Raw genomic sequence first — 16,206 nt, forward strand, 5'->3', positions numbered from 1 at the left:
TATTTTAGATACCTTTGTAAGGCCTTGTAAACCATTACAGAAGCTCCATTTATTTATTTTATCGTACCATTATTTAACAGAGAAGTCCCACTCAGATCTCAAGATCACAAGATAGACTTGGCCAAGGGAGCAGACCAGCACATCACAAACACATTTAAAGACAAGAATCCACAACATGGGAAAGTCACAAACATTTCTAAAAATGCTTTTCAAATACACAAGGGGCCTTTCATTAAAACAAGCACATGCCTCTGTCACCACTGCTTTATGATGCTTTTGAATTTGTTTAGTGAGAACAGTGTGTCTAATTCAAGCTTTTTTTGGAGATTATTCCCTGCCCATGGTGTATTTTAAGAAAAAGCAGTTTTCGAAACTCTTGGCTCTGTGAAGGAGCTACAAATTTGAGGATCACGACTAATAACTCGTAGGACTGTCATAAAAATGTCAGAGGTAGGTCTGGAAGCTTTCCCAGTAAAACAATACAGCGATAACTTTCAGATGATCTCTGTAATCATGTCACTTTCCAGCCCGCTTCAGATCCTCTCCCACAGGGCATCCTACAAAAGGGCAATACAACAGTGTCATGTGGAAACAAAACAAAGAATATCTGGCAGAGAGAAGCACAGACAAAAACCTCCATCTCACTTTCCAGCCTGCTCCAGATCTTACACAGATTAAATAAAAGTACAGCATGTAAATTAGCTTAACGTGTCATGCTGGAAATATATTTTAATGTGCACTGCATAGAAAGCTAGCTTTTATGAAGAATAAATCAAACCCATATACCGACTGTTAGTGAAAAACATCAACACATAGTGGATACCCTCCTCTCCCACAGGGAAGCGTACAAAAGGAGAGAAGACAGTGGGACAAATCTACACATAGAAATAACCAACGAAGAAGAATTCAAAGGAAGGAGGGGCGGCAGACATCTACAACATAAGATCATCATGCAGAAAAAGGGCGACTGCCAGGTAACTATGTAATTATAACAAAAACACCTTTAAGATCCAGGTGCTTATATTTGACCTCGTTACCCTTCTGAAGACATGACATGTTTTAATTTAACGGCCTGAGGTTCATATTTTTAAAAAAATACATCATTACATATATTTTAACAAACAATACAAACTTCTCTTCAAGATGGTTTCTATACAGAAGTCTGAATCAGTGATCACATGATCGGTTTTCCTCAGGCCATGTTTTAAGTTTTTTGGTTTCAAATCACTGAAGCTCGTACAGTCTCTGACACGGGTGAGATCTCAGTTCCTCTTTTCTGTGGCTCTCACTAAAAATGCTGATTGTCCAAAAGAAGCCCGGTCAAAGGTCAATAAATTAAACTTTTGAATGATGCTTCAATGGTGGTGGCTTCTTTTTATTCAGTGTTTTAAAGAATTGTCACAGATTGTTTGTACAGAGTGTGTCATGATGAAAATGTGGTCGCTGCTGTCTGGGACCAGCTAGTGTCAGAACGAGTGCTTCAAAATCATTGAGTGCATGAAGAGAGCTTAGCAGCAGCTAATGTTGATGTGTGTTGAATGTTTTTTCTCTTGTGATAGAAAACTCCTCAGGTTGAGAGTGACACATTGAGTTCACCAATCGGACACTTTACTGCAGAGAGTTTAGAAGTAGCTTTCTTTTTTTGTTTTAATATGGGCGTAGATAACTGTGTCATCTGTGTGCATCTGGACAAATCAGAATTAGGTCATTGATTAAAAACTAAATAAAAAATGGTCCGAGGATTGATCCCTGCAGAACTCCAACATTACAATCAGGAAAGGACGAGCATGTTTTATTAATTTGTTCTCATTTTACGATGACTGCACATTATTAAGCATTAGAAAAACATTGTTTGACACTTTATTTTTAATCGATAAAGCATTAATATGGTTTATAGACAAAGCTAAATTGTCGATAAATAATAATTCTGTTTAATGATTCCATATGTACACACTCAGGGTTTGTTGTTACGCATCCAGGCTTTTCAAAATAGCTCTTTGTCCCGGCTCAGTGGGTATCTGGTTCTTTCATTTGTATCGAGTGAATGGGCACGATGTCCAGCATGTTAGAAAAGAAGCCCTGAAGAACAAGTATGGAGGTGTTTTTGGTGTTGTTTTATGTAACTATGGAATTTATGAAGAGTTATAAACATAAAAGGCTTATTAATGGATTCACTATTTCATCAGCTCATCTACAGTGAGGACTATGTATGCCTTATTAAGTATTTAGAAATTAGATTTAGCACCTTTAAAATCTACTCAACTGATACAAAAGACACATCACAACGTCATGTAGAATACATGTTTTATTTTAAGATGCAATGTAAGAATTAAGAAGAGGAAGACACAAACACTGGTTATAGTATCCCCGGCTGAACGACGATCTTTCTCTCCACCTGATGGTTTTACTGAAAGTAGCTCCTGAAAGAAAAGAAACATGTGTTTTACCATCCTAAATGCACTGACAAACCGTGTTCACGTAAGCCCTCCAAACGTTTCCATGGATACCACCGATTATTTATGGTCAACAAATAAATAAAAAATCTGTGGCATACTGAAAATAACTTTACGGTCTGTTATTGTTTGCTCACAATAAAAGTGTCATGATTTGGTTTTATTTAGTTTTGTACATTTAGGTTTGCTTGTTTTAATTTCTCTTTCTTCCCCGGTGTTGCTCGTTTCCTTTGTGTGTTTGTTTTTCCGAGTTTAGTGTTTCCTGTTTTATTTTGTAATTTGCGATCGATGTGTCCCCTTTATGTTTAAACGTGTTTTCTTACGTTCTTTAGTTCTCTGTGTCTTCAGTGTTTCCTGAGTTATCTGGTCGTTCTTGTCCCCAGTGTTTCCAGTTCTGATTGTCCTTCACCTGTGTCCTTTGTCTCACCTGTGCTCGAGCAGTCTCTTGTTTGATAGTTCATGTGGTAGCCTGTAGTGACTAGCTTATGTATCCTTTGACGGAGAGATGACAGAGTGAAGGGGCTGCACCCGGGCAGATGCCTTGCTCAAGGGCAGCGTTCAGGAGGTGAACTGGTACCTCTACTTTCTCCGTTTCCAAACTTATGTCCCTGCAGACGGAGAGACTGCTCCCTCATGCTAACGCTTTAAAAACCTTTCATAGAGGGTAGTTTGTGTGTTTCCATTCATGCTTGTGCACCGTTTAAGAATTTAAGTACGACTCCGCGCGTCCGTGCATCGCTAGAAGAAATAAAAACGATCTTCTTCTTTCCTCCATACTTGTTCTTCAGGGCTTCTTTTCTAACATGCTGGACATCGTGCCCATTCACTCGATACAAATGAAAGAACCAGATACCCACTGAGCCGGGACAAAGAGACGCAGTCTTTTTGAAAGGCCTGTATGCATACGAACGAACCCTGAGGCGACACACATACGTACGTGGCTGAGCACATGACATGACACATGACAAAACGCAATGTGCCTTTCTGTGCGGAAGGACGAGTGATTCAAATTAATGGAAAGGAAAGAAGGCGCACATGCTGGAGAGAAAGAATGAAATGAAATCAAGAAAGGATTCTCCTGAATGAAGTGAAGACAAAAAAAAAAAAAAAAAAAGAGGACTCCAAGGAGATTCTTTGGGCTTTCACGATGAGCGGGAAATAAAACACAGTAACAGCCTGAAGGTAAAGCATATCTTTCCTGAGTTCAAACAAATCATCAGATCTCAAATACAAACGAGAGATCTCAGATCAACGATACCACGATTTAAATAAAACACAGGGGACGATCTATGGTCTCCATGGAGACACTTTAAGTCGAGCCGTGACTCTGTTTTTGACTCGAATAGTTATTCATTTTCTTTTGAATCTTTCAGGTTTTGCAGCAGCATTATTCTTTAATAGACTTTTCTTTGGATGTTCATGCACACCAAGCTCTCTTCTTTATACTCTCAGACACTTGGGGCTGTTTTTTTGGAAAGGTTTTGTTTTTTGTTTTTCCTGAAAGAAGCTGGACGTCTCGTAAATGTAACAGGAGTGAAATAGAGCCTTTGTTTGGGACCAGCAGCAGTTTAAAACACATCTGATGATAAAATAAGAATTGAGAAAATATCAAATAGAACGGTTGATCCTCAGTCTCAGAACTAAACTTTATTTATGATGCAAACCCATCATCGTCAGTTAAATAACTGAAATATTTGAATCTGATGTATTTAAATTGATAGGTGGCCCACACTAAGCTGGAGAGAAACATCAGAGTCTCCATTCTTACTGCAACGCACCCTCATTTGGACTCAGTTATAGTTCTCCACGTGCTTCTTTTATTTTCAGATCATCACTGGGTTTATAACATCAAGAGGCAACAGCTTGTCATTAATCTCCAGGCGACGGAGACTCCTAAAAGAGTCACTGCAGATACAGACAACTTGAACTCAGACATTTTAAGACAGTTTTCGGATTTAACCACAGATGGATCCAATAATACAAAAAAACCCTCAAAATGCAGGATAAGTGTGAAGAAGGGCCTGATAAGGTTAAGTGTTACTATTCTTGGATATACAGTATTATCTGTATTTGTCCAGAGCCACATGCAAAAAAAAAAAAAAAAGTACCATCACATGTCCTGTATCCAAGTGAGAAGTGTGTGTGTGTCTGTGTGTTTGTGCGTGTGTGTGTGTGGAAAAGAAGTGAAGCAGCAGTTTGTGTGTCCGGTTCAACCTGCAGCCTCCACTGTCTCACATTCCTGAGCTGCACACTCACAGCTATATTTACTTGGCTCCCAGACTGTGAGTGTGTTCCTACATACATCCACCTGTCCCCAAGTGTAACACCGAATAATCACAGTGCCACTGTATCTCTGGCACCACACGGTGCTATTTATACTCCCACAGTGCCAATGCTAGAGTCGCAACGGCTTCTAATAGCCATTGTGATTTCTGAGACAAGAATGGGGCTTATTAATTAAATAAAAATATTAATTTAAATTTTCAGTATAAACTGAGTCGACGTGGGGATTACAGACTGACGTTCTGTGCTCACGTTAAAGACGGTCATTAAAAATATATTGTGGTTAGATGATTGGTAACACCCAGGCAGGCTGATCTCCTGCCTTCAGACGATCCCCGATAAACCATGGAGTGTAAAAGGGAAACCAGCACACTTCACGATCCACGTGGCTGCTGTACTTTCTAATTCTGTTTATATGCACAATCTCGAGAAAGACGAAAGATGACTCTGGAAGCCTAAGTGAGACATTTGTACTGAAGAAATGAGATCCGCATTGTGGATGATGGGAGGTCTTTGACATAATTTAAACCAATTCCATACGACGTAAAATGTACGAAAACTTAACATGCAAAAGAAGAAATTAAAATCACAGCAGCAGATGTTTTCATTACTGGTCAGAATGATCTTAAGATGCCCATGGGTACCTTTAGATTGATAACCCAAGTATGTAAAAAGCACTACTTACCATAACGAAGAAAGAAGAACAAAACATTTCTATGAAGCAACATCACAAGATTAGAGATTTCTTTTTGATGGTACGAGTCACGGGGTTAGTTTGGACGGTTCCTCAGGTTAAGTTTAAGACTTCTTCCAGTGTGTGTTTTGTTCAGTTTCATCCCAGATTTATAAAAACACCAACCGCTTGAAACTACCCTTTGAAAAAAAGAGGATATTTAAATCATTCATCTGTAGCCTGTCTCTACAGAACAATAACCCCTCTGCTGGATTTCATTAAAATGAAACAACCTGCACATGTTTCAGTGGTGGAAAATCGGAAACTGTTGTTGAAAAACGTTCACTGTGGTGACCATTTTGACTTTTAGTTAAACGCTTTTTAGCACCTCCAAAAAGACTTTTGAATCACGTCGCAGACAATATTTTCTCCGCTGAAGCAATTTGTGAAATCCTCGTCTCCCTTCGAGCTGCTCTTACACTTCCAGATCGGTGTTCAATCTTTACATCAGGACTACACCTGGAGTGCATGACTAAGACTTCGGATGCGGTAAACAGCTGCTTACTGCACCACGTAATGTGATTTTCTATTCAAATTAATGACAGCCATTAAACGGTGAGCATCCCACGAGCAGCTACAGGGCGACTTTTAGACCGACTTTAATTGCATTCAGTGTAATTACAGCGTCCTCCCACACTGTGCCGAAGAACGAGTTAGAAACGGCGACATGGCGAGCAGCTCCCGAGGGGAAGAGCATCCACGTCAGTTACACAATTAAAAGCTGAACACCTCATCCAACCTGGGCCACCTCCTCCATTATTAATTTCTGTCAACACTAATACCTTAACTGGCATTAATAAAACATCCGCCTGAGCCCTCCTCTTTCATTTCTCTCTCTCTGGTTACTTAAAGGAGCTTACAAAAGGGCGTTAAGTTCCAGTGGGATATGAGCACATCTAAAATAGCCGAAAGAAAAGCTGATTTTAAGAATAGGTTCAAGTGTAAGACTTGTTTATTTGAGGCTTTATTTATTCTTGACTCTGCCAGTGTGTGTGCTGATAGTTATCCAGAACATGATATATGCTGTACAGTCTCCTGACTTGGCTGATTAAACCCCCCCCCCCCCCCCCCCCCCGTCCTACCTTTTTAATCTCGGGGTGAGTTGAGAATTGTCGAAAACTTAAAAAACACTTCGGTTTGATTGACAGCAGCGGTGACAAAGTGTGAAAACATTCTTGAGCAGCAGTTTTGTTTGAAACAAAATTCACGAGTGTGGACCGTCACGCCCCGTCATTCCACGCCGCCGTGCCACGTGTAGCACCTCCATGCATCAACCACGAGGCATGCGGCCCGCTGAGAAAGGAAGCGCCGACTTTGAGACCAGTCGAATAATAATAATAACTGTTTTAAGCTGTTTTAGCAAAAACCTGAAAGTACAAATTAACAGAGGAGACAATCGCAGATGGGCTCACACACTGTGTCATGTCAATGAGATGACATGTTCAGATGTAATTAATCTAAAAGCTTTCGGAGCACATGGCCCGATTATCCTCTTTGTCCAATCAAAAAAAAAAAAAAAAAAAAAAAAAAATCAGTAACTGGAAAGATTCAGATGTGATAGTTGTGTGTTTGTCTGTTTTAAATACAGTGAAGTTATTATCTGGATTTAGAAACTCAACCTAAAATACTTAAAAGGAAATTTCGAGTCTTCAGCAGAAAACCGACGTTGACAAATTCCAACAAAACGACTGATTTCATGAAGCTTGGAGAGGCTGGAGAAGCTTCAGGAAATCCAGCAGCTTCTGGGTCACTGCTGTCGACCAGGAAACCTGCTTGTTGTCTGTGACAGACACTGAAAGCTTAAAGCGGCCTTCACTGCTGTGGAAACAAGGAATGCTCACCTGAGTGGGACATTTCGAGGTGATGCTGAGAGGCCAGCTGTGTTTCAGCTTCGACACTTTTTTTTTTTTTTTTTTTTAAAGAAAGACAGCTTTGAGGCTAAAGCTCCCACAACAGCTCGTCTGCAATAAAGACGGATGTTATGACGTCATTGTCTATTTATAAGCTGTAATGGATGGATCAATTACATGAGCAGACAATGCACTTTGATTGTTCCCAATTAAACTCAGGAAATGAATATAAGGAGGTGGAATTATCAGTGTTTCATAAATCAGATGTTTACACTAAAAGGAGTCGACAAAAAATGTTCAATATATTTTTACCCTAAAGTAGCTGTGAGGGTTGTCAATAGCTCCATGGTGTTCTGTGCTTTTTCACTTTGTTTTCTTCATAATGTGGAACATGTCAGATATAGGTAATGTGCGCTTTAGTACATTGCATGCAGAAGTCATTGTTAAGGGTTTGTTGGGCTGTTGTTTTTATTTGTACCACTGTTAAAGCATTTCACCCCCCTCAGAACATTTTTAGTGCTCAATGCACAAGAATTATTTGAGTTTGTATCATATAGAAATCTATCTTGAGGGACTTATTGCAGGGGTATTGTCTTGTATTTCATCCGATACTATTGGATAAACAGGATATGATATGTGATTGTATGTTATATTGTTGGAGCTCATTGCATGGGTACATTTTGAACTTGTCCTTTGAAGGTTTTTTGCATTGGTGTGGGTAAAACCCAAATCCTACAGCAGGATTTGGGCACAATTAAAATGGCTTACTTTATTTGGCAGGGTTTTTCATCGACTTAGCAATAAATAAATAATAAAAAAACAAGGCATTCAAATTCTACACATATCCCACAATGTGCCTTGGGCTGCCTTTTTATGTTATTTTTTAATGCAGACTTGCATCTTACCTTTTGGAGTGAGGTCATATTCTACTATTGCAATGAGTCCTTCACAACACAGAGTAAGCGGTTTGGGAAAAACATTCGTCCTGAAACTCAGCAACACTGCCGCTCTACTGATTCCCCTCTGACATCTGTGACAATGCCTGACATCCACGATCAAGTCTATTAGATAAGACGTTAAGCCCATTCTGCATAATCCATTCACGTGCCAAGTCAGTGTTGTTGAAATTGATGTTGCGTGCACCTGTTCATGTGGTGTCACATGTTAATGAAGAAGAACAGCGTTGACACCTTACTCAGTCTTCCTGTAAAAATATGTTGGGACCAAATGGAGTTTGAAATTAAAGCCTTCAGAATAAAGCTCCTTTGAAGTGTCAGGATAAGTAATGACACTGAACTGTATAATCCCTGAGAGTGAGTTAAAGGAAGAGAGTGAAAAGAGGAGGCAGGTGGATAATTAAAGGTTGCGAGGTTCGGATGGACTTACTGGTACAGTGGCTTTGGGTGTTATCTATCATGCATTATGCTCACGTCAGTGCCACTGCATTGCTCAAAGCTGTGCTTAGCATTCGAGCATAAATACTGGCATACAAAGTGATCATGCTCTTCTGTTCTGAAACTTAATACTGCCAGTATCTGCAGGAATGTTTGACAGCAGCTAAAAATGGGACACACATAGCTGAAGGTGATGAGTGGCACACAATTAATAAAAAAAAAAAAAGAAAAGTGATCCATATGAGCTATTAATATCTCAGATTTTTTTTTTAACTAAACCCAAACTTGGATCTTGGAGTGTGTCCAGCTACCTCTATTATGAATGGACTGAGCCAAAGAGTAATGTGGAGATTTACAGAGTGGAATAATAAGCAGGAAAAGTTCAAACTGTCCAAAAAGAGAGAAGTTAGACAAGATTAAAAGCCTACAGTCATGCTAGGAGCTCTTTGATGGGCTGGTTTTAAGCTAATTGCTAAAATTAGCATGATATCTACTCATTAAGTCGAGGCTGTTCTGCCAAGCTTAGCCGTGCTGAGCTAGTGTTGGCATGCAAATAGTTGCTAATGCATGTTTAGCGACATTTCAATCTGACGATGGTGCTCAGAAAAAGATATACATATTCATACTAAAGGAGACATGAGGAGTTTCATAGCAATCTGTCCACCAGCTTCTTTCACAGTTATTCTAAAATCACAAAATGTCGATGTTTGGACGAAGCGAGAACGATCCAGCGTCAACGCGATACATCCTCAGGGAAACATGATGAATGTTAATAAAATGTTGGAGGCATTCCCCGAAGTAAATGTTCAGATATTAGACAAGATGTGTGAAAACCTTCAACTACAAATCTGAAAAGTTGATGATGGGAAGATTTTTAAGGATGTTTTCACACTTTTGGAGCGACAAGTGTGAATAAAAATGGCGGACTTGTTGCACATTTTTTCCTGCCTGCTCCCTTATAAAACTTCAGAGTGACGTGGGGGTGAGCCAACGTATGAACGTAGCAGGAAGTGTTCAGGCGAATTTTCCTGAGCCCCGATGGACGATGGTTTTGATTAGATCGATTAGATCACGTGACTGGAAGGTGATGTTGTTGATGTGTGCGCACATAGTGAGCTCGCTTCTTCCCCTTTAATGCCCATCACTTTGTTCTTTTACCCTCGCTGGCTGATGATGTTGATGTTCAGATGGTCGTCTGGAAATTTTCTCCAAAATGTTTTGAGTCCAACAGCTTCAGGGTGGAAAGATGTTGTCTTTATCGTTAACATTTGTTGAGATTTTTTTTAAAACAATGTCAGACCAACAATGGCATCTCTAATGGAAGAATGAAAGCATGGTTTAAATCTTACGTTGAACTGAAATGAAACTGAAGTGCTCCTGTTTTGTTGCTTTGCGGAGAAAAAACTCAACATGCAAAAACCAATAACAAAAAACACAGGATGTGTCCCTTTCACCTCACTTAATTATCTTGACAACTATGCCCCTGTATAATACACTTTTAAGAAATGACCTGAAGTATTCCATACTGTGTGTTTACTTGCTAGTTGTAGGCATGGTCCTGCAAACAGGGGTTAAGCCTCAGAAAAAGTGATCCGCAGTGCACCACCAAGTCAGCACAATGTGGAGAGTGAAGAGAAACAGAGGGTGAGGTGTCCCCTCGTCTGTTAGTGGATTATTGGATTTGGATTATCTGTGCAGGCAAAATTACCCATTCGGGGAAAAATGTAGCATGCTCTGTCAGAAGAGCTGCCGCTGGAAAACACACACCGGGAAACACATATTCAACACAGAAGTGTGAGCGATAAAAGCTTGCTCTGTGTGGGTGATATTAGAGCGAGCAGGCTGTTTAAGAGAAACGCCTGAAGACGCTCATCCTGGGGAGCGCAGAGGCATGTGTAGACGTGATGAATATGTCAGCAAAGCAAATGCTGATGTGGTCAGACACTGCTAATCATTGCAAACTTGGAGGGTGGGGGTGAGTGCTGGGGGGGGAATCAGAATAAGTGTAGGGGTTAAAGGGGGGGAGGGGTGGTCGAGCTATTTTTATCTGGACTACATGAAGACAGCTGCCATCGTCCAGAGTTCAGAAGACTTTTTTTGTTGTGATTTTAAATCACTAAAGAAGAGAATTACTTTTCATTCACATTTAGGAAATAAAAGGGAACATAAATGTATTTATTGTGCTTCGTACTTTTATAAAGTCCAGATAGGAGTGGGTGATGAAATCTCAAAGGCTTATCGGCTTAAGCTCGCAGTATTACAGACTTTGGGCTGGTAACCGCCCGAGCAAGAAACTATTTTATCAGCCTCTGATTCTGCTACCAGAACGGACAACAGCATCGGTCTTTGATCCTGACGCCTCGAGCCGATAACAGTATCGGTATGTGCCTTTATACTGATAACTATACCGATGCTACAGATGTACAGAGCGATGTGAGTGGCCGACGTGCTTTAGGTCTATTTCATGCAGATTAAGTCCCACGTTGAACAAACTGACTTGTTTGCATTGTCAAACATGAGAACAAAATGGCGGCCCTCTTGGTGGGAGTCTTACATGAAAAATAGCTAAGAAACAAACATCTGTATCTAAGTAGGCTAAATCCTTATTTTAAACATTGGTTCCCATATCGGCCCCGATCGCTGCATCTCTAACCAATACCTGTATCAATAGTATTATCATATCGGACTTCGTATGGATACCTGTACTGTTCACCAATAACAGCATTAAGATCAGCCTTGGATACTGATAACTACACCAATAACAGCATGGTATCAGCCTCTGATAACTGTACAGGAACACAGCTTGTCAGTGAGTGAGCTGGTCAATGGATTCATCTCAGATAATAATCAATAATCCCTCCCACAAAAAACAAAAAAAAAATAAAAAAATTATATATATATATATATATATATATATAAATATTACGGATTTTAATCGTACGACTATCAGAGAGGTCCACCCTATCGGTCAATCATCACGTCTTTGTATTGAAATGGAAAATCAGGACAGAAGTCTGGATTTTGTTTCAGGATTGGAGAAAAGTTTAAGATAAATCCAAAAGACAAAAGTTCATTCACATTTAAAGCTGAATTATTGCCAATAGGACAAATGGTGCGACTGGTTTTATCTGTAAAGAACTATTTGGGAATGTGGGTTTGACCGTTTGAGCAGGTGGGTGGTTGAGGTCACATTTTATGACCCTGACATTCCCGTGCCACTTCAGAGCGACCCGGACCTCCGCCATCCCCGCCTGCTGAGAGACGCCAGATCAGGGTGGACAGAGTGACAGTGACATTCTCCACATCCACGAGTCGGGAAAGAAATTCTGTTGATGGCGGCCGAATGCTGCAGCAGCAGCAGCAGCAGCAAGGCTCCTATACGGGCTGTAGATCCCCATCAGCATTCTCCCACAGGCCGACAGCTCTGCATGCCAGTCAATGAATTCTTTACTGAAGATGGAGGAATGAGCTGCATATCAAGGAGGACTTCGCATTAATTAGTGAAGCGTCTAAACACGGCCTGAGGCATGCTGCCATGTTACTCTTTACACCACCTCGAATTAAACATTCATCATCAGTTTATCTGCTTTATTTTCTGGTAGATTGACTCTAAATGAAAAAAAGACAGTGTGGCACTGTTCTTCAATGTGCTATGATCTTAAAATACAAACGTTTGATGATAATCAAGTTCAGAAAAAAAAGAAAAGATTAAACCTTAAAAGGATGAATGTGCAACATTTTTTATTGATTTATTTTTTTAAGAACAGGACGGCCGACTGTTTTAGTCTCATGCTGGTGCTCAAAGGCAACGTCGACTGGATTTGAAAAGTCAATCACTGTCTCCTTTAAACGATTTGCCTATAAAAATACACTGAGTCATGATCACTGTTAGATTCTCTTCAGTGAAGATAATTACCATCGACAGTGCGTTTAGGAATAAAATGTTTAGAAGACAAGTCAGTTCTTTGACATTTTTCATTTATTTCCACTTTTTTTTTTATTGTAAAAATACAGGCCGGAGAATTTCTGCAAAAATAGTTTGAAAAGGAAAATAAAACTTTTCTGACAGATTGAATGTTTACTGTTGGGTTTGTCTGAGTTGTTGGTATACTCTTCGTTGGTTTAAGACTTTTCGGACAGAAAACATTATGACTTGACTTCGTGAACACCATTTCATGTAGGAAAACAGTGAAATATTCAAAAGTATAGTTTGAGAAGTTTATTCCCGTCTTTTAGAGTCCAGAAGCCAAAGAAAATTCAAAATGTAGGAGGGGAAAAAAAAACAATCAAATGGATGTTGAAAATGAAGTAACTTGATTTGTAACAAAGCTTCAAACAAGACGATGCCTTTTCCCCAAAAATATACAAACGCTTTTCTCCAAGAAAATCTTTCCGCTAACTGACTTTATTCACCACTTTTATGACCCCTGCTGGACACCCCCCCCCCCTCCCCCATAACAGCCGTGTGACACGCAGAGCTTGATTGCAGAAAGCACTGTGACGTCTAGCTCAGGGACGTTTAATAAAACTAGCTTCTCCAACTGGCAAATGTTTGCTGAGCTGATCTGGAAGAAGAGATGACAGACACAGAAGAGAGGGAGAGATTATTGATAAAGTGATGTCGTTATTATTGTTAGAGATATTAGAATTACAGTTCCCTATTTGAAGTCACAGGAAGTTATCGACATACTTTATATTATAGTGGAAATGACTATTAAGGCTTTTTGTTTTTTTAAGGATGAAGATATACTAGTAGGTTTAAGGGAATACACACACACACACACACACACACACACAGAAACAAACTAATCTAATTAGAGCCCGACTGATTAATAGGCCAGCCGATAATATTGGCCGATATTGGCGTATCCACTGACCATCGGTATCAGCTATTTTATCGCAGATATTTATCGGCCGACATATCGGTACTACATTTTTTTCCGATATCGGCCCCAAAAATCCGACATCGGTCGGGCTCTAATGGGGATTTGATTTTGGATGTGTTCAGTGAATATGTTGGAGGTTGACAATGATAAATCAGTCAAACAGTCAGTATGCTGAGTTTGTGGTTCGGCCTTTTCTCACGTGGCGTCTTAACAGCATGATGCTCAAGCGAGCGTCAGTCTGTTTAATTTAATCTCAGCTGTGAACTGAGAGTGTCACAAACGCACCGAGACAAACTCCTTGTATATGTGAACATACTGGGCAATAACAAAACGAGTCAGATTCCGGTTGATTCCTCTGACCGACACTATTCAGAATTGATGTTAAGACACACTTTTCATTTGTCGACCTTCAAAATAAAAGCACCAGATGTCATACTGTTTTCAAGCTGATCTGACAGAACGCACAGAAGTAAATATTTCAGGGGTGCTGTGAGTCCCCGATGCGGCTCGATGCGACGCTCTGAGGACACAGTGTTATGTCGTGTTGTCTTGTTTGTACCGGGCCGATTGATTAATGTTCAAGAGCAACTTGCAAAATGATTGTTTTGCACATTTGCAGGAAAGCAAGAGGCTGTTCTACTTTAATGTTGATGCGGTATATAAAATGTGATTAGGGAAGCAAAGAAACACAATGATGACCAAGCTGAATGTAAGGCATAAAAAAAATTAAAAAAAAAAGACCCAAAAGGTTAGACTGAAGAACAAGAACGGCTAAGAAGGAAGAGTATGAGAATGTGTCTGAGCCTTGTCCCCCCCCCCCGACACACACACACACACACACACTCCTGAACACTTCAGAGTGCATTCCTCTGGAACACACCCCGGGGTACGCACTGGCCGCCATGTGACACGCAGCAGCAGCAGCGAGCGCAGGGAGAGGAAGCATGAGATAGGAGGAAGAGGAAAGAGGAAACAAGGGATGAGAGAAAGGAAAGGAGAGAAAGGAGGATGGGAATGAAAATGTGGTCGCAAGAGGGCAATTAGTAAGGAAAGCGCTACCAGAGCATTCGATCATGCAGCACCAGTTTCAGGGACACGATGGAGCAACAGCAGCACGTCGCAGTGTTTTAGTTTCATGTGTTTTTATGTGCTTTTTGTTTAACCGAAGGTGAAAGGCACCAAACAGAGAGAAGCTCTCAGGTCCAATAAAGAGAATCAGAAATAAAGCCCAGGAAGGGAAATAAATGAGGGCGGACGAGCCGGTGTTTAAATCTGAGAAGTTCTTTGGGGAGCCGTTTTGTGGAGAAGGGAGACGTGAGCTTCAGCAGAGTTCAGGCGGCACAGGCACAACGCACCGCTGCCGGCGAGAAGTGTGGCTCCGCCTACTCATTAGTTCACACACACAAGAGACATCAGTTGAACGTAAAAATGTTGAGCACTCTTACTGGTTTGCAGACCCAAAGGTGCCTCCAGAGAATCCTGCAGAAAAGAAAAAGGAAAAGAAAGTTAACTGGGTGACTTTCACATCTTCATATTTGCTCTTTATGGGCTTCGTATATGATCTCATTTATGTGCCTACAAAAGTACGTAAGTAAGAAGTGTCTGCCGTCTCTCCTCTGCCTGTTTGCAACGCTCTGAATCCCCCCACAATCAGGGTCCAGGTGTGATCTGATTGGTCAGCTGTTCTGCTCTACTGTAATTGGTCAGTTGCTCAGCATGGATGTCACATGGACGCGCAGCACGAGCCAATGGGGTTGGATCAGTGACATCACACTGGTACATTGTATTGGGGGGGGGGGGGAGAAACTACAGCTAACATGAGGACTTGGAGAAGACGCGTTTTCCTCAGACTTTGAATTCTACATAGATGTGACTAACGGACGCCTGGAGAACACACTGAAGAGAATATATAGCAGAGTATGGGACCTTTGAGTTGGGTGGACTCTATTCAAGTCTTTTGGTTTGCTTTCACACGGCACTTGGTCAAATGTTGTGCACAGAAGCCACCGGAGACTAGTTGGGGCTGTCCGAGCGAACGCTGCACTATGATTGGATGGAAACTACAGAACGCTGGAAGGAAAGATGTGACGCTGACATGCAGATGCAGGCTGCTACCTAAAAACATGAGTGGCCGTTTTTTGTCTGTTTGCAATGTGGTAACGCAGAGCGAGTGAGCGAGTGGACACGATGAGGAAAGAGGACTCTCACCTCCTGCCTGTGGCTGCTGTCCAAAGCCTGAGAAGCTGCTGGGCTGACTTCCAAACCCAGAGCCTTGCTGTGCCAGGCCCCCGAACGACGGCGGGTTCTGATTGGCTAGAGCACCGAAGGATGGGGCGCTGGGAGGCGAGGCAAACCTGAGAGAGAGAGAGAGAGAGAGAGAGAGAGAGAGAGAGAGAGAGAGAGAGAGAGAGAGAGAGAGAGACACAGAGAGAGAGACAGAGGGAGAGAGACAGAGAGAGAGAGACAGAGGGAGAGAGAGAGAGAGACAGAGGGAGAGAGAGAGAGAGAGAGAGACAGAGGGAGAGAGAGAGAGAGACAGAGGGAGAGAGAGAGAGAGGGACAGAGGGAGAGAGAGAGAGAGACAGAGGGAGAGAGAGAGAGAGACAG

General features: G+C 41.1%; 1 protein-coding gene across 3 annotated transcripts in view; it reads right to left on the minus strand.

The window, feature by feature from the left end:
• Positions 1-2,290: 2,290 nt before the first annotated feature.
• The window catches only part of nup214 (nucleoporin 214), a 36,875-nt gene continuing 22,959 nt past the window's right edge, over positions 2,291-16,206 (minus strand). For 2 of the 3 annotated variants that reach the window (XM_079363573.1, XM_079363572.1), the window contains exons 34-36: positions 15,808-15,953; positions 15,045-15,078; positions 12,918-13,278 (exon numbers count right to left, since the gene is read on the minus strand). In XM_079363573.1, the coding sequence (XP_079219699.1) occupies positions 13,242-13,278; positions 15,045-15,078; positions 15,808-15,953 (217 nt within the window). In that variant the 3' untranslated portion in view covers positions 12,918-13,241. Of the gene's footprint in view, positions 2,421-12,917; positions 13,279-15,044; positions 15,079-15,807; positions 15,954-16,206 lie in introns of those variants that run through there. The other variant, XM_079363574.1, reaches the window with a different exon arrangement.

This window comes from Symphodus melops, assembly GCF_947650265.1.
Source record: "Symphodus melops genome assembly, chromosome: 16".
NCBI lineage: Eukaryota > Metazoa > Chordata > Actinopteri > Labriformes > Labridae > Symphodus > Symphodus melops.